Raw genomic sequence first — 18,373 nt, 5'->3', positions numbered from 1 at the left:
GACCAAGGGAAGGTCAACTAGCGACTCTGGGATGAGCCCCTTGCAGCCTGGCCTAGGGCTGCCTGTGTTTTATTACAGTAGGGGCAGTCAGTCCTCCAACCCAGGCAGACTAGAGTGGGGGAGGAGAAGTAAGTTACTCACGCTAAGTTCTGGTCCATTAAGTGATGCATTGGAGTTGTGTTCAGATTCTGAAGTTTCCTAAGGAACATTGCATTATCTTAATTATAAAGTGTTTCCAGGTTAGGAAAAAAAATAATGAAAGGCTTGTCCCCAGGGTTCTGAACTGGGTTTTGTGAATGACAGGTGCTTCCTAAACTGCCTGAGCCATTAATGAGTCTGGCTGATCCGGTGTGGGCTCCCACTGCCAGATGCTCTTACAAATTTTCTAGAACTGACAGCTTTTAGGGCCCCCATTCTAAGCCCACTGAACCAGAACCTCAGGTCAAGGCCTCAGTTTTGTTTGATAATAGTTCTGTACAGTCATACTTCCACTAGCCATTGTATGTGAACGGGTGACCTGGCACATGCCTGTCCTTGGTCGACCAACTCTGGCTGGCAAGCACCCTCCCTGCTCCTCCTAGGTATAGCCATGAAATAAATACCCTTTAGCTCAGCCTAGGAGGAGATGACAGTGCGGCCAGTATTCCCAGGAAACATGCTAGCCTCTGTACATGACTTTGTCTAACCTCATTTTCACTAAACATGAAGGGATGTATTGGATTTACCTTTCCTTTGAAAAGCCCAAGCCCAGGGTTTTGTGACAAGCTGGGTAATATGACTTGCTGAGGGACCAGACCCACATGGCCTTTCCAGTATGCCCATTGAATCACTCAGTGGTTTCTAGAATTGGCCTAGGTCTTTTGAGTAAAATTGTTTATTCAGAATATAATCAAGGTTCACCAGAAACAATGGTTATTTCAAACTGAGCAACCTAATTGCTTTATTAAAGTCAGATTCCAAAATGAAAGCCATCCACATAGAGGAGAATAGTTTTGATAGCCTGTTGGCTTACATGAGGCTGTAGGAGGCAAGTGAGTGACACTGTTAAGAACAGGAACCGTTCTTTTATCGCCCATTCCTGGAAGCAAGTTTTCCCTTCCCTAGGTTTTCCAGCGCTCTGTCACTTTAACAAGCATAAAATCCGATGTCTCCAATTGACATGGGTATATACAATGAGCTACAGGGATTGCGTTATTTTACATTACTCTCTTCTACAAACAATCTGGAAGGTTTTCCTTTCCAGGGAGCATTTTCTTCCAGGCCGACAGCAATGTATGAGTCAGAATAAAAGACCTGAGAGCAGAACTGCCTTCCCAAAGTAGCTGGGAAGCTGGAATGCCGGCCCTGCAGCCAGCCTCCAGGGCAGAGACTTTGGGCCACTTGAAAGAGCTAGCCAGGGTTTGACACGGATGGCAAAGAGGCATGGCTTACCTGCTAAGCTGCTGCCTCCTTCCCACCACCTTGTAGTTAAAGGTACCAGTTCAGAAAAAACACTCCTGGGATTTCTAGGGTAGTGACTGGTTCCTTATGGTGTCCTCTCAAGACCCTCTTTCTCTGCTCTTCCACTGCAGTTCTAACTCCAGTGTATACAGTATATTAGACCCTCTTTCTTGTGACATGAAGAAGTCATTTGGCATGTTTTAGAAACCCTATGCATGAAAGGTGGCTGTGATGTGTTCAACCTGTGATGGTTGCAGGCCCTGAAAAAGCCAGGCCAGCCAGAACCCCTGAGCCCACTCAGCAGCCCCATCACAGAGGTGCTGTGCGACAGGGAAGGTCAGATGCCTGCTGGGATCTTTCCTAACTCCCACTTAGTGCCCAACTTCGATTCCAGCCATCTTCCCACGACTGTGAAGGTTTTTAGGGGGTTCTCAGAAAAGCTTTGGGAGATTTCAGTCCAAAACACTGCCAGGGTGTATTTTCATGGGAGGACAGAACCAGCCCAAAAGGCATCATGTGATCAGCTTTGGAAACGCCCACACCTCTAGCCAGGATGGTCACTATCCCCCTCCTAGGGTCTCCACAGGCCAGCAGCCAGCAGGACAGCCCTCCCATAGGATGGCTTCTATCATCAGGTACCATTTCAGAATGGTATCTTGTGGCAAAACTTGCAACAAAGTCAAATTCATTCCTATCCTGAAACATAAATCATTAAAAGAAACAGGTGCAGATCTGGGGTACTTCGAAGAAAACTCATCTTAAATGTCTCTAAAATGCAAAGCAATGTCTCAAACATGAAATCATAAAGCAAAGTCAACAGCCACCACAAAGCCTGCCTTGAGTGGCTTTCTGTTGGATGCGGGTGTTTATGGGAAAGCCAATCACAATTATTTTTTTGTAGGTGTAATTCTCATACACTAATTTTGGAAGAAGATTGCTATTTGGACCTACAAAGTAAGGGGCTGAGGCAAAAGAAGTTAAGAAAGAGCTGAGGGATACAACCCAAATAAGAGCACAAAGCCCTGGGTTCCACCCCCCTACCCCCACCCTAGCACAGCATAAAACTGGGTATGGTTGGTGGAAGCCTGTAATCCCAGCACATGGAAGTGGAGGCAGGTTCATTAGTCATCTGTTACACAGTAAGTTTGATGGAAGCCTGGGCTACAACAGACTCTTGCCTCAAAAACAAACAGACCAAAAAAAAAAAAAAAAAAAAAAAAAAAACCCATTGACAGCTCATGGCCCAAAGTTACCTTGGAAAACTTAACACAAACTGTCAGCACACCATGGCTTCCTCCACCTGTGGGGATCTACCTGCTGCAGAACTCAGATCCCCACCCCAGCCACAAGCTGTCAAGTCACATAATGTGTGTGGTGTTCCGATAGTGGCCAGTGGCCACTTGTCTCAGGCTCAGAGAAAGGCCTGGAGGTTCATGTCAGTCTCTAATCAGTGAAGGCCCACTGGGTACCACCACTCCTCAGAAGGACAGGCAGCACTCTGGCTACCTCTCTGGAAGGGCCATTGCTGATGCCCCAAAAGGTGAGTTAGGTCTTTTCACCTGGCCTCCAGGCCCCAGGCCCATCCAGATGATGCATCACCTGCCATTCGAGGGTTAGAGACTTCTGTGAAGCATGTGAGCCCATGGCGCCTGCATGTTCGCATCCCTGAGAGCTCCTAGTCCTTTCGGGTGTTGTATTTACTCTTCAGGGTGACTATGTCCACAGGGACAGACCTACAGAGGTGAATGAGCCTGAACAGAGAGAAGCCATTGTGATGTCAAGATACTTGGATTTTGAAGTGAGAGATGACAGCCAACCTGAAAAATGGACAGGACCTAAATCAGAGCAAAACTTAATACATCCAGAGTTTGGGCCAAAAACTTAAAACCACTTATGATAATGTCAAAAATAAATATATTTATTGACTAGACCAACTACACAGGGGCTGGGATTTCTTTTAATGAAAATGCTTTTTTTTTTTTTTTTTTTTGAGACAGGGTCTCATTATGTAGCCCCTAGCTGTTCTGGAGCTCAGTCTGCAGACTAGGCTGGCCTCAAACTCACAGAGACCCACCTGCTTCTGCCTCCCAAGTGCTGGGATAAAAAGCATGTGCCACCACACCTGGCTTTTTTTTTTTTTTTTGCCTGTGTTTTAAATAATAAATCTTTGGTGGTGTGGATAGCTTGGGCTGCCAGTGTGGGCAGCCAGGATTCCAGTAAGATCCCAGGAGGCAATACAGACACTACCTGAAGAAACAGGGATACCTCCTACATCCTGGACACAAAGCAAACAACATTTTCCTCTTAGTGTCCTAAAGACTGACACCTAGGTTTCCTCAAAACAAACTGGACTTGAATTCCAGGTGCTATTTGTCACCCTGTGTTGTATGAGGGCAGGCATGCTACCAGAAACATTAAAGATGGCCTTAGAAGCCAGTCGACCCCAGGAGGATTCTGGGTACTTCTGTCACTTGTCACTTTGAGACAGGGTCTCACTACGTAGCCTAGGTTGGCCAGGAACTCTGTCCTACTTCAGCCTCAGGGCTGCACACATGTGCCACTGTGTCTGATATCAGCTACTTGAAAAGGTAAACATCACAATTCTAGTCCAGTGCCCAAGGGCATCAGAACATGTTTGGAACTCCAAAGTGCCCTTTGGAGAAAGGGGAATATGACTAAATATCTGTATACCAGGGGACAGCGTGTGGTTCAGACCATTGACTAGGGCTCAGATCAAGCTTGCCTCCTGCCACTCTTCCTCATGGTTCAATTTTGAGGTCACTCAGTCTCTCTGGGGTGCTTTCCTCCTCTACAAAGAGAATGATGGTACCTAAGAATTGGAAATTGCGCTCACAGCCATCAGTCTGTTCTGTGTGCCACACAGAGCCTAGTTCCAAGGTACAGACTGTACCTACAGCTTGGGAAGTGCTCGTACTCGGTTACCGCAGCTTAGCGGAGCCAGCCTTGCCCAAGCCCGGCCAAGAGAGCATGGCTGAGCTCTGGGGGAGGGACCCCCCAGAAAAGAGAAGTAATGGAATTGCTATGGGTCTAGACTGCCTCAGTCATCCACAGAAGATACACTTAGCTCTATTTCCCCTCCAAGATAATCGAGTCCAGAGTGTTCAGACCCCAGAATGGCCAGATCCTGAAGTGGCAGGTTCTGTGACCTCCCTAGAAACAACTGTGGGGACAGCATTCACACCTTGCAAAAGAAATGGCTATCCTAGACTGCAGGACCACATCCTAGATTAGAACAGAGACCCAGGCTCCAGCAGAATACCAGTGTCTAAGCTTATGCACTATTTGTCCCTTTGGAAGGAGTTATTTCAGAGAAGGTAGGAGAGCGAGCTTCCTCGCCACCTAACACCCACTCCTAAGACTCAACCCAAGCTATGCAGAATGACAGGTGAGCAAACCCTGACCCAGCCATGCACTTGAACCCTGGAGACTTCAGTGAGGTAGGTGGTATCAGCCCCATTTTACAGGTGGGCAAACTGAGGCAGAATGAAATGCAATAGCTCGCTTTTTAATAACAACATACAAAATCTAGAGAAAGCCCCAAAGTAGTCCCCACTCCCAGAGACCAAGGAATGGAGCCAGACAGAAGCCATGCCCCTGGGCCTGCTCTCCAGCCCAGAGAGCCTGAGCCCTACATACACTGCTGAGTTCTCCAGAATCTGGGGCACTAAACCCAGCAGCAACAGGAGGCCCAGCTTCCAGTTTATTCCAGGCGGGTGGAGGAGGCCTTAGCTAGAGCATATTGCCAGGGTGAGGCTTGGGCTGGTGACCCACACAGCCACTTGCACCCACCGAGAACAGCGCGGTCTCATGGGCAGCCCACTCTGGTCCTCTCTGCCTAAGAAGCCAGGCTGAAGACCAGATCAGCTTGCTGACCAAAGCACAGGACAGAGGCAACAGCACCATCCTCGCTCTGAGCTCCAGCCCCAGGGTGGTTCTGCCTACAACTTTCCTGGGAGGATTCCACCCTGGTCCCCATCAGATACCCCTCAGCAGAAATACCCTCCCACCTTCCTTCAGAACCAAACTCTGCGTCCCTCCAGCCGAGACTGACGCACAGGTCATCTCGGGGTCGGAGGTGTGTGTGTTGGCGGTGTTCTTTGGATGGAAGCAAAGGCCATTCTTGGGGATGGGGGCCTGTCTGCCCAGCTGGAGGCTAAGACCCATCCCGGAGCTGGGCACAGGGCGAGGTATTCCCAGCCGGCAAACAGCTCATGCTCTCTGACCCCCAGCTGGGACCCACTGCGACAAGTAGTAACTATGGGGAACAAGTTGGGACTGAACCGCGAGCTGAAGTTCGTCAGTACTGCATTACAGAACCTCCAACTGGCTTTGTGTAGGATGTGTGGACAGCGGCCTGGCACAGAGCCCCAGCAGGGGAACGGGAGCCGAGGTCAGGAGGTCTAAGAACATTCTGGAAGCTGGCAGCCCTTCACGCTCTCTATGACCTCTTGGTGTCTCTGGCCCTCTTTGGGAGCAGAAGGCTCTCCAGAGATAGGCCAAGGGGGCCAAGCGCGGGCACAGGGTGGGAGCAGAGCCAGCGAGGGAGGAGGACGAGGCACTTCAGTTTGGGCTGGTGTTCATGGAGTCGGCCCTGGCCCCAGGAGTCGAGCGGCCCTGCCTGGCTGTAGCTCCGGTGCTGGCTTGTCACAGAAGACCCCGGTGGCGGTGACAGGTAGGCACTTGGCAGCATTCCCAGGGCCAGGCAGGGCCGGGGCTCCGTGCAGGCCCCACGCACACTAGGTCATCAGGATGGGTTTCTGCCGTACTTCCAGGATGTCTAGGGTGACAGGAGGGAGCAAGCAGGGTGGGGACACTCTTGGGAGGGAGCCATAGCTGCCCCCACACACCCACCATTTCTGATCGGGCCTCATAGGTTGCAGAGGTCATCACCACCCTGCCCTCCCATGCTAGCAACAGATAAGCACAGAGAGAAAGGCCAAGAGGAACAAGACCCCCATAGAGAGAGACTCTAGAAGCAACATCCAAACGTGACCAAAGAGGGGCCAGTGAGGACAACAGGGACACATGTGGCGGGAAGCCACTGGCCATGGAAAGGACATCCCGCTGGAGCCCAAGCAGGGAGGCTCTGCAGGGCTCTGCCCCCACATACCTGTTAAGATCCGATGCAGTGGCAAGGTGACATAGGTCAAGTGTGCATAGAGAAGGAAGTTTCCATCAGCTCTATTCAGCTTCAGCCAGGACCCGACCAGGGACCGTCCTGTGCCGGACAGGGATCGAGACCGCAGGTTGGTAGCATTGTGCAGGTCGGCTGGAGAGGAGAAAGTCAGGTCAATGACCCGGTGTGGGAGCGTGGGGGAGAGGCAACAAGACACCAGCAACTCTAGACTGATGCCACCAATGTTCCCTACCAAGTCCCAAACACCCCAGAGCCCTGCTTCCAGGCCTTCACACCCTCCTGTCCACCTCTACCTGGGCCTGGGCCTGGAAAGCACTCAGGGTTCACCCCAATGAAGTCTCCCCTCCTCCATCCACTCAACACACACACACACAACTGGCTGGCATGGTACCAGCTCGTGCAAAGGATGATGAGGAATGTTGGATGTTCCTCCCAGAAACTCCCAACTCGTTTCTGAGGGTCACCCCTCTTCCCTGAACCTCACTTTCCACAGGACTGATGGAGTGGCCAGTTTGCCTACCAACCCCCAGCTTCTCTGGTCCAAGATTGAGGAGCCTAGTCCCACTGGCAGTGACGCTGACCCTGAGAAGGTTGTGTGCGCAGAGCAGATGAGTAGGTAGAACCAAGGGTTCCAGGGACCTCCGGGCAGACACCAGAAGGTCACTGGCAGGGCACAGGAAGGATCTGAGTCAGGGTGACTCATGGGAGACCAGGAGACAGAGAAACATTAAGGTTTACCCAGGACGGAAGGTTTCCTGAATGAGGAAAACTGGCCCAGGAAGCGGAAGAGGAAGAGCAGAGCCTCTGAACATGAGGTGGCTGGACAGCCTGAAAACAGGGCTCTTGGAGGCGGACCCCTGGGCCATCTATGCAGAGCTTCACCCCAGCCCTGGGGTCAGCACTCCACACCTGACTGCCTCTCTAAGTGCCACTGGGTTGATCAATGTGAGGACAGCCAACTGCATGGATGCCAGGGGGAGGGACCGCACAGGCCGGTGAACGCAAGCCAGAGCAGGGGCCGTTAGTCTACAGGAGCACCAGGGGAGGGACCAGTCACCTCCACCATCGTCCTCTCGGAAGAACTCCTCGCTGTCATTGGCCGAGTGTGACTTCTTCATCTCTGCGATGCGGTTCCGAGGCACCTTCCTCTTGAGGGACGGGGAGAAGAAGGCCGGCCGGTTGTTCCGCTCCGGAGTGGGCGGGGTGCTAAAGGAGGTCACCTGGGAACAAGGAGTGCAAGTCACAAGGGTAGCAGGAGCAGACCCTGCCGTGAGGCCCCAAAGCCACTCGGATCCTGCCTACAAAGATGGCCCGAGCAGGGGCTGTGGTCAGAGCTGCCGGCCTGAGGGCCAGCTGTCCTGGCTGGGCGGACGCTGGGCGCTGGAGGCCAGCCGCACACCCAGCAACTAGTCCTGCCTAAGGCGGGAGCAGGGCTACCACCAAAACTGACAAAGGGTCCCTCTTCCACATCTCAACATAGAAGAGGCGCAGCTCAAACGCCAGGTGATGGGCTGCTGCTGTGTGTGGGTTACACACAGCCACCTTGTACCAACCACGCCCCACCACAGCAGCTCACGATGCCCGTCTGACACATAAGCAGACAGGGCACACAAAGGGCAACCCTGACCTGCCTAAAGCCACGGAGGCCTATACCCCAGGTCACCCTTGGGCCCTTCCCTCTTGCGCCCAGCCCCTTTCACAAGTGTTTAGGCTAAGTAGTTCTCTGCCCGTCTCTTCTCCTCCCTTCCAAATACATTCAGTCCCAGCCACCAACATTCTCCTCACTCACTTAGGGGTGAGGTGGGCACAGACGGGCACAAGACATAGGTTCCCTGCCCTCAAGGAGCTCACAGTCTGCTGGGGGGACAGACTCAAGTGACAACCACAGACTGCATGCTGGTCGCTGAGACAGAGAAACGGAAGCGCAGGACATGGAAGCACAGTGGAAGGAGGGACAGACAGCCTGCGAAATCAGAGTAGGCTTCCTGGAGGAGGTTGCCGCTTGAGCTGGGTCTTGAAGGACGAGTAGGAGTTCGCCAGGTGAAGAAGGGGGGGAAGGGCGTTCCAGACATAGGGAACTTGGCCCATCCCCTCCCTCCTCCCCACGCAAACAAGAATCGGAGCAGCAGATGAGCTGGGACCGAGACTTCGGGGCCCCATCGGCCTCCTCGTCACAGCTCCGACATCCACCAAAGTCCCGGCGGCTGCTGGGCTCCAGACGGTCCTCCCTCAAGCCAGGGAAGTTTTTCAAAAGATAAAAAACAAATACCAGAAACCACAATAGACACAGTCTGCATTTCTTGTACACTGGTTACAAGTGACCCCGAGGACAAGAAGACAAGCAACAGTTGTGTACATGGGCAGTGGGCTTGGATCCTGGGTGACCTCAAGACCCCTCCCCCAGGGCTCTGCACCTCCCTGCTATGAAGGACATGGCTAGAGGCCATCTCCTCCCTCCTGGCCACTCTGACTTGGCGGAAGGGAAGACTTGAGGCGTGGGTGAGTTTAGTGACTCATAGTAGGCCCTCAGCAAACAGCACCCAGCGCTGTCCAGCCTGGGTCATATCTGCACACCTGTGCACACGCACTTTTCAGCATCAAAAGTGCGACACAGAACTGGGCAGGATCGGGCTGTCTGTCACCCGGGAGCTCAGAATCCAAGCTACCTTCAGTCCCAAAACAAGAGGGGCCCCCGCCTGAAGTGCCCAACACTTTACAAAAACCCAGCACTTCTTGGCTTCGTTCGGCTTATAAAACACACTAAGTGTAGATGATACCAAAAGAAAGAATAAGGCGGCACCCAGGCGCTGACGCAAGCAACAGCTGGTCAGGCACCATTTGCCCTGAGAGTCACTTCCTCTCAGCAGCAAAGAGGAACCACTTGATCCCTCTTGGCTGCTACCTGATTGGGACACCTCACATGGCTAAGCGTGAGAGGTGCCCCTGGTACCCCCACACCTCAGGAAGCAGGTCCACGCCCCACTTCTCAAAGAGAAACAGAAGCTTAGAGAGGAAGGAGACTTGTTCAAGGTCGCCTGAACAGCAGAGCCCAGGATGCAACCCGGGTCTCTCCAACAAGGGCTGACTGATTCACTCACTATAGTAGTCCCGAGCGCAGAGCCTTTCTCACACCTGAGCCAGGGGTCTCTACGTGGCCGTGGACCTCAGCTCTCCACTAGGGGCCGAGTGAGCTCAGAGGAAGCAAAGCCTGAGGTCCATGTTGAGCCCTCAGAGCCGTGGCAGGAGAAGAATCCCTCCACCTGCCCTCGGGGTGCTAACAGATGGAATACACTAAACAAATGAGCAGGCCCAGAGTGAGCTTTAAGCTTTACAGCTGTCCTTGTGGGACAACAGAGATGGGGAGAAGGGGGGTGGGCAGCTCTTCCTGGTCCCTATCTGGCTCACTATGGAAGCACTTATGTGCCACAGCTACCCAGCAGGTCTATGAAGATAGGCACCAGGCCTGGGTCCTATCTGGGTCAATTTCTTCTGTTCATGACCCCCAGGATCTGGCCTCAGAGCAGCAGCAGCAGCTCAGGAGAGCAGAATTAGCTGCGGCTTGGGTATAAACCTGCTGGTGACCTCAAGCCAGGCACCTCCCCATCTCTGAGCCTCAGCCTCCAAATCAGCAGTGGGGATCAGCCAGGTGAGAGCTCCCTCACCGGGGCTTTGGAGTGAGGGAGCCACAGGAAGTAAATCCAAGGGTCAGGAGGCCCCTCCCCCAGCCATGCAGCCCTTACCCGCTCATGCATGGGCGAAGCTGGGCTTGAGTCTTCTTCGGTCCCACAGGGGGAGGTGTCGCCAGTGGACACGCGGCTGACTGCCATCTCTGCATGTCCCTTGCCCTGAGGCCCCTTCATGCGCACAAACTCCATATTGTTGTACTTGTAGAAGCCAAATGACATCTTCTGGGCCATGCGAGCGGCCACACTCACCTATGGTAGGTGGGACATGGCCTCCGTCAGCACAGTGGGGCTGGCTTCACAGGCCCTCTCTCAGGACACAGCAGCCGGTATTACCATCTCTGAGGCCATCTTGAGGGAGTGTGAGCCACAGGGAACCCAGTGAGCCGGAAAAGTAGTCTAGTAGGGTATGTGGTCCAGATCCCTTGGCCAAGGCTGTTCTCATTGCCCTGACCACCCATAGTACTGGCCAGGACCTTAAGCTCAGGGCTGCTACTCCACCTCAGGGTGGACAGCACCAGCTGTAGGACAGTGGCCTGTGCTCCTTTTGCTGCTGATTGGTCAGGGGTGAGTTTGGGGAGTGCCACCAGTACTAGGCCACAGACAGCAAGGGGCTGGTGGCAAAGGAGAGCCAACATCCCACTGGCTGGCACCTCACCAGGGCCATGAGAGGAAGGAGGAAGTCCCCACCTGCACAGGTGGACTGGGATGAAAAAGAAAGAAAACATAAGGGAGAGTGAGGGCCCCCAGGAGTGGCCAGAGCAGCAGCAGGAGTCCTGATGTTGGGTGGTCTCAGCAAGGTAGGCCTGGGGTCGGGGGCACGTGTGGACAGACAAAGGGCCAGGACACACACAGCTAGGCAGCCCGCACTCACGCGGTTGTCATACACCTTCTTGAGCGCCTCGTAGCGGATGGAGCCCTGAAAGATGACACCCTGGAACGTGTTGGTTTTGTCACTGGCCACCAGCTCGACACAGACCATCTCTCCTTCCCCCACAGTCATGTCACTGAATACCTGAGGGCGGGGGCGAAGAGGCGGCAATGTCACACATGAGGGCCACCACCCAATCCATATCCTGACCTGGATGCTCCGAGGGCTACTGACATCACCGAGTACGGTGCAAACTGTAATCCCAGCACCAGAGAGACTGAGGCAGGAGGCCAGGTCAGCCTGGGGTAGACAAGGACAATGTGTCTCAAGACAGGGAGGTAGGGGAAGAGATGAGAATCGGGGAGGAGAAAGGAAGGAAGAGAAAGAACAAAGAGAGAGGGAGAAGCCATTTACAGGTGAGGACACTGAGAAGAGGCCAAACTGCCTGTCCACAGCCACCCACTGTCCACCACCCCACCTTCAGTCCTTGTCAAGGTAGGAACAGCCTCCTGGCAAGGCTGTGCAGCAGCAGGCAGCTGGGACTGGAGGAAGAGACCCTACCCCACACTGAGCCACTGGCAAGACCCTCATCTGGCTTCCTAATGCAGTTCAGGCTACAAGGACTATGGGGACACTTGGGGACCTCCTTCATTGCAGACCAGTCCAGCCTGCCCTGCCTGGGCTTGTCTGTCCAAGACTAATGTGGCGTATGTGACTGCCTTCCTGGGCTAACAGCACCTGGACGCAGTGTGGCCACATCCTGCCGCCTACCTAAGCTGCGGTCCCCATATCTGACATCAGATGCGAGCCTCCAGGTGAGAGGAGACTCAGGGGCAAAGACACGTGCAGTGTGAACCCAAAGGAGGTCGCGTCACCTTCCTGAGCCTCAGGTACTTTCTAGACACCATCCGAACCCTGCAGGGCCCTGAAAGCCATGCCTACATTCATGGCACTTTCAAGAATCTTGGCTGTCTCTAGGCAAGCACTAGGACCACCAACACACACACACACACACACACACACACACACACACACACACACCCGCCACATTCCACCATCAGCCTTGTCAGAGGAGCCAAACAGGAAGTCCTCCTGGCATCACTGGGTTAATGTGTCTGGAACACCTTTTCCCAATCTTGACTCCGTCCTCTCTGACACCCTGGGCAGGGTGGAGGCAGCCATTCACAGAGCAGCAAATGATGAGGCCTTCTGCTCAGGCAGCAAAGCATCCGTGACACACACTCCCGCTCACAAGTCCTTAGGTCACCAACCCAGACAGCTAAGTAGGCCACAGGGTCGTGACACTCGCTTTACAGAGGAGTAAACCTTACAGCAGGGAGAAGGCTCTTGCCTCAGTCATGCACTGTGAAGAGGGAAGCCCCACTGGCTGTCATCCAGAGTCTTCCTGCTCCTGCTGCCTAGGTCTCCTGGGAGGCTTTGAAGGTCCGCAGCCTGGCCCCCTCCAAGAGGAGAGGAAGGGGAGGGTGGCCGACGTTGAGTACTCACCTCCTCGAAGCTGTCAATCATGAAGAAGATGTTGGGGTAGCTCATCTTGGATTCCTCCCCTTTGCTGTCCATGGGGTGTTTGCTGGGGGAGGCAAACACTTGCTGAAAGAAGACAGATGGGAAAGGGCTGAGAAACCAGCCTGGGTGGAAGCCCAGAGTTGCTACAGATACGGGCCAGGGGCCCACGCTGCTCCACCAGTCCAAAGCCAAGGATGTGCTCCACAGGAGTCTTGGGGGGAGCTGGGTGCATGCATTGGACTGAGACCCTTAGAGTCATCCCTCACCTTGGGGGCGGGAAAGCAAGGAGATGTCTTCCCAGAACGGATGATGGCTAGCTAGAAGCTCTGGACAGCTAGCGGAAGGTAGGGGCTCACCTGGGATTTCTTCCTATGGATATGGATGTCGCCCCCGTCGGCACGCGTGCACACAGCGCAGGTGACCATGTAGTCCAGCTAGAAGAAAATGCAGTCAGTAGGTGGGGTGCCATCCCCCAGAGCCATGAGCAGCCCTCATCACCCACTCTGTACCTTCTGCAGGATGAGGTTCAGGCAAACGCTCTCTTCCCAGTCGATGTCAGGATCTCCCAGGCCCGGAAGCTTCTTGGAGTCCCTCCGGTACACTTCCACCTCCACTTCAGGCTCAGCCTCAGCCTGTGGCACAGGACACAGGGGACTCAGGGGACCCCTGGGGCTGTCCACTCCCTGGCTGCTGCACTGGGCAGGCGGCAACACACAAAGACCCCCATCCCTCGTACCCATCTCCTCTCCCTTTCAGCCCCAACTTTCTGGTCTGTGCAATAGAAAAAGCATTTTCCTCTCAAAGTTGTGATAATGAAGGCCTCGTATTCCTCAAGTTCCCAATCACAGTCCCATCGATCGGGCTCACAGTGGGCAGCAGAGGCCAGCCTACATGTTTTACAAACTATTAACCTTTTATCTGCAAGGAAGGCACCATTAATCCCACTGTAACTGATGAGGATCAAACAGGCCACACACTCATCAAAGAGACACCAGGGCCCCCATCTGCCCCTACTCCAGGCAGGAGAGGCATTAAGAAATCAGAAGCAAGCTTTTCAAGTAGCCTGTGGTGGTAGGGGTATTGAGCCCCAGGTCCTTGCGAGGCCCAAGAGTGCTCCTGCAGGCAAGAGACACCTCCTGCTGGGCAGGTCCAGTGCCACCTGAAGGGACACCGGCCTGTGTGCCCCAAGGCAGAGCTGGGATCCACCCAGAGGTGCCTCAGTGTAACAGGATATACCACAGGAGTGGGTTTCCTACCTCCCATTGTTTGTGTGGCTGTGGAAGTCACCCAAACTCTGAGTTGGGAGCCACCCTGCTGCCTGCCTCAGTCATTGCCTGGTCTCAGTCCATTGCTCTGCCTGGTTGCTCCGTGCTTAGCACTCATCTTGTTTACTTCCCTGCAGGAGAGCCCACAAAGGCAGGTGCTCAGTTGCTACTGGCTCAACTGGGGGGGTGAGGGTTACCTACAGAACACAGCACTCCCGTGGTGGACCAGCGGGAAAGTGGAACAGCTAGCTCCATGTGCCACCAGAAAGTGCAGGGAACTGCTCGGACCCCCACTCACAGGAGGCCAGGGAGGCGGTGTGTACCCTCAGAAATAGCACCCAGCAAGCAGACTGACAAATCAACAGGCACACTCCCAGATGAAGGACAGAGAAATGTGCTGCAGTTCTGCGTGTCAGCTCAGGACAGGGACAACCTACCTGAGCAGCAGAAGTCCAACTGAGGCCAGGGAGAGAGAGAGCAGCTGGAAGCCAAGGACCCTCGAGCTGGGTCTCTGGGCCTGAAGGCTGGTGACCCCAGAAGGCCATCAACCTGGACACCTTTGCATGTACATTACGGTCAAGAAAAGCTACCAGCTGGATTTGGTGGCACACACCTTTCATCCTAGGACTCAGGAGGCAGAGGCAGGGAGATCACTGTGAGTTTGAGACCAGCCTGGTCTACAGAGAGTTCCTGGGACCAGAGAAGGACCCTCACCGCTCCTCAGCTCTGGTTTTCTAAGTGGACTTGGGGTAATCTGTATCCTAGGGCTGCTGAGAGTGTCAACAGGAAATGACAAACAGATGCCAGTGCCTACACATTGCCAAGGACAAAATGGGCTGCTGAGAATAAGGACTGTTTTGTCCAGGGGTGGCCTGAGAGGATGGAACAGAGAATCCAGGGCACACTGGGAAAATCAGGTCTGGATCCTCAAGGTGATCCTGCAGCAGGGTGTGGGAACTCCAGCACTCCGTGCCCACCCACACTGCAGCTCTGGCTCTGCCCACCCACCCTTTTCGGCTAGGCAGGGGGCCTAGTTGGTTGCCATGACAACCAGTACCAGCAGGATGGGAATGGGTGGGAGGTGGTGCAGGGCTTGCCGCAGAATACTCCTAATGCGCAGGCGCTGGAGTCCACATCTCAGCAGCCCGGGGCTCTTGTTTCTTAGGGTTGGGGTTCCCAGATGTATCTCCAAGCCTGTCCCTTTCAGGCCATACTGTATAGACTGCTGGACTGGAAAAGGTGTCCTTGCCTGACCGTTGGCCTGACCCTCCAAGCCCTACACCAGATACCATGCAGTCAGCCCTCCTTGGAACCCATGCAGAGGTGCAGGAGGGCAGCCAAGCACAAACAGGATGTGGGGCGGGGGGAGACCAGGGGTCCCCACTTCCTAATGCCTGTGCAGCAAGTCTGTGGTTATTCTCAGCTTCACCCCACAGAAGCTTGGTGACTTTCCTTTCTCCCTGCGTGTATCAGGTGCTCTGCCTGGCACTGTGTCACAAACTATTACACACTGGGTCAACAGGGCCAGGCATCCCTCCAACATCTGCCCTACCAACCTGCACGCAGATGCCACCTCTTTTGCGGACCCCCACCACAGGATGCTGTCTGCCTGCCCACGGAGGGCTTCCCAAAGACAGCCTGAATCCTTTCTGGGTGATCTGTGCTGGGAAAAGAGCCATTTCCACGTGGTTCATTGTTACTCGCCAGCACTCCTGTTAGAGTCAGGCTGGCTCCACTGACTTCAATACCCACTAAATCTTCCAGAGTGTCTCAACACAGCCCCGGAAACTCTTCTGCTATAGACTTTTGCTATATATCTTGGACCTAGGGCTGTGTCTCCCAAGGAGTACTCTTGCCTTACTCTTGCTGTTGTTTTGTTGTTTTAAATATAGGTACTCTATCTGCATGTGCACCTGAAGGCCAGAAGAGGGCATCGGATCGCTTTATAGATGTTTGTGAGCCCCCATGTGGTTGCTGGGACTTGAACTCAGAACCTCTGGAAGAGCAGCCTGCTCTTAACCACTCAGCGATCTCACCAGCCCTCCTACTTTACTCTCTTCTACCCAAATGTCATCATCTACCTCTCCCACTTTCCTCTCCACCTGGCCACTCCACAGTATAGACAGGCCTGGCCCCACATCCAGATCTCTCTCAGGACTGCCATGCAGGGTCCACACTAAAGACAGTGCCTCACATGTGCCTATCCTTCTGGGCCTGACAGGCTAGAGTCTCTGAAGCCAGAGGTGGAGTCCACAGTCCTGCTGCTCCAAGGGCCTTCACCCTGAGGTAAGCCTTGGGTGAAAGCAGTGTCCATACCCAGGGTGTACAGGCACTGGTTCACCCGTACACAGAGGTTTTCTAGTCCCTGTCCCTTCCTGCCAAGGGCACATCTGGTCACATCAGCCCCAAACATCCCAGCCTCACATGTATCCAATGGGAGGCTCAGCCCTTACAGACTACCTGTTCCTAGTCCCCAAGATGTCCGGGTCCAGCCACAGCCATAATATTCATCAAGGGGAGAACACTGGACTGGAACAGCATAACAGACAGGAAGGGTTGCAGGCGTAGGACTGAGGAGCCCAGGGCTAGCCTCCCAACTGAGAAGGTTGCCGCCTCACTGGTGCCACTAGCAAGAGCTGCCAGATGGACCTACCAATCATGTCTCAGCTTTGGCTCTTCCACAGAGCATCTCCTGTCTACCCACCTGTCTGTCACTCCTGGGCCATAGTCCAGTCCGCAGCATCACTCACTTCTCCAGGTCTTACACTCCCCCTGGTCTCTTACACACTCTGGCCAGTGGTCCATGGGCTCCTGCTGGCCCCGCCAATATCAGCCAGGCAAGGAAGCCTTGAAATACCTCCTTTGCAGCAAGCACTCAGGTGTGGCCACTCATAGCAAATATATTCTCTGGAGGTGCAGGGGTGAGACAGGAAAGGGCTCCCAACATCATGTGTGTAAGCCATGACTGAGAAACCTCGGCGCCTGAGTCGTAGGACGCTTAGAGGCAGACAGACTCTAAGTCCCAGACAGGACTCACAGACTGACCACTATTTGTCCTTAAAGACAAAGTATTCCCATGTTTAACATGTGGGCTGCTTAAACACTCTATGAACCACTAAAAATTCTGAAAAAGAGAAGAGAGCATGTGTCTCAAGGACTCCACAGCACCACACTTAATGGGGTGACTCCCTTCACCTCTAAGCCCTGCCTGCTCACCTGTCTACCTGCCCAGTTCCTGGGAGTTCAGGAGACCAAGGAGATCCCAGAGTGATTCCCCTCGTTTATAGTAAGAGCTGAGTCAGAGAAGGAAGCATCACCATCACTTCCGTCCAGCCATGCCCTGCTCACTCTAGAGAGTGCCCTAGACTTGGGGCTTAAAGCCCCGTATCTCCATTCACTCACTCACTGTCAGAGGCTGTCACGTCAGCTGAACCCCAAGCCTCAGTTTCCTCAAAGCTACAATCACTGCCTTTCGGGGTCACAGCAAAAACCACTCAGCGAACCACAAGTAGGCCACCAGTGACCGTCTCCTGGGTTCCTCAAGCACGCTGGGCACTCAGCAGGAGGGAAGGAGACCCCATAGGGTGTTCAGGTGTGGTGGTGTGGGATTGGGGCACCCACCTTCCTCCCGTCGACGCTGCTCTCATTGCCTGGGTAGGCTCGCTTCCTGCGCACATAGAAGAGCATGTCATCCTGCCTGGGGGCCAGTTTCTCCATGAAGTAGGTGGAAAACATCCAGGTCCAGAAGACGATGCGGTCATCCTTGAAGCACCCTGCAGGAGGAGGCCAGAGGAGTGAGAAGGGACCCTCCTGGCCCTGGCTCTGACCTTGGCCAAGCCTGCTCCTCCCCATCTGCATTTCTGGCCAGAGATCTGACAAGGCTGGGGTGCTCTGCCCCTTCTCTCTTGGTGCCGCCCACCCCCACCCACAGGCATCAGAGAGGCTGGGGATGCCTCCCTGGAGGTCTGGGACTCCACCCAGCGGCAGCCCGAGAGCCTGAGAGCCCGAGAGCCCGCTCCCCACTGCCGAGCTGACTGCAGCCAGTGAATGAATCAGCGGCTTTTGAGGAGGGAGAAAATCTAGGAGCCTTGAGGACGTCACTGGCTGGCTGGCTGGCTGGCTGGCTGGCTGGCTAGGCTGCAAGGAGAAAGGCTTTGCCGGGGAAATCTTCACCGCAGACATCCCTAGCCCTCCCCCTCAGGCTGCGGCAATCCCAAGGAGAACCCGACTTAAAGGGACAGCAAGCCCATCTCGGCCACAGCGAGGGAAGCCCTGAGAGGATGCAGGATGGATTCCCATTTGATTACTTCAGACTTTGTTATTACAAATGGCATTTCTGTGTGATAAATAAAATGTGTAATAATTTCCTGTACATGAAAGAAGACGAAGAAGAAGAAGAAGAAGAAGAAGAAGAAGAAGAAGAAGAAGAAGA

General features: G+C 54.1%; 1 protein-coding gene across 1 annotated transcript in view; it reads right to left on the bottom strand.

Moving 5' to 3' along the window:
* Positions 1–846: 846 nt before the first annotated feature.
* Kiaa0930 (KIAA0930 ortholog) overlaps positions 847–18,373 on the bottom strand; it is a 38,799-nt gene continuing 21,272 nt past the window's right edge. Inside the window, exons 2-10 of the mRNA XM_055626927.1 lie at positions 17,563–17,714; positions 13,186–13,308; positions 13,033–13,110; positions 12,659–12,760; positions 11,156–11,296; positions 10,339–10,533; positions 7,656–7,818; positions 6,572–6,730; positions 847–6,238 (exon numbers count right to left, since the gene is read on the bottom strand). Of these exons, the coding sequence (XP_055482902.1) occupies positions 6,198–6,238; positions 6,572–6,730; positions 7,656–7,818; positions 10,339–10,533; positions 11,156–11,296; positions 12,659–12,760; positions 13,033–13,110; positions 13,186–13,308; positions 17,563–17,714 (1,154 nt within the window). The 3' untranslated portion in view covers positions 847–6,197. The remainder of the gene's footprint in view (positions 6,239–6,571; positions 6,731–7,655; positions 7,819–10,338; positions 10,534–11,155; positions 11,297–12,658; positions 12,761–13,032; positions 13,111–13,185; positions 13,309–17,562; positions 17,715–18,373) is intronic.

Source organism: Psammomys obesus, unplaced genomic scaffold (assembly GCF_907164565.1).
Source record: "Psammomys obesus unplaced genomic scaffold, mPsaObe1.curated_primary_1811, whole genome shotgun sequence".
Classification (NCBI taxonomy): Eukaryota; Metazoa; Chordata; class Mammalia; order Rodentia; family Muridae; genus Psammomys; species Psammomys obesus.
The sequence above is the reverse complement of the archived record's forward strand: the minus strand, read 5'-3'. Positions and strand labels throughout refer to the sequence as shown.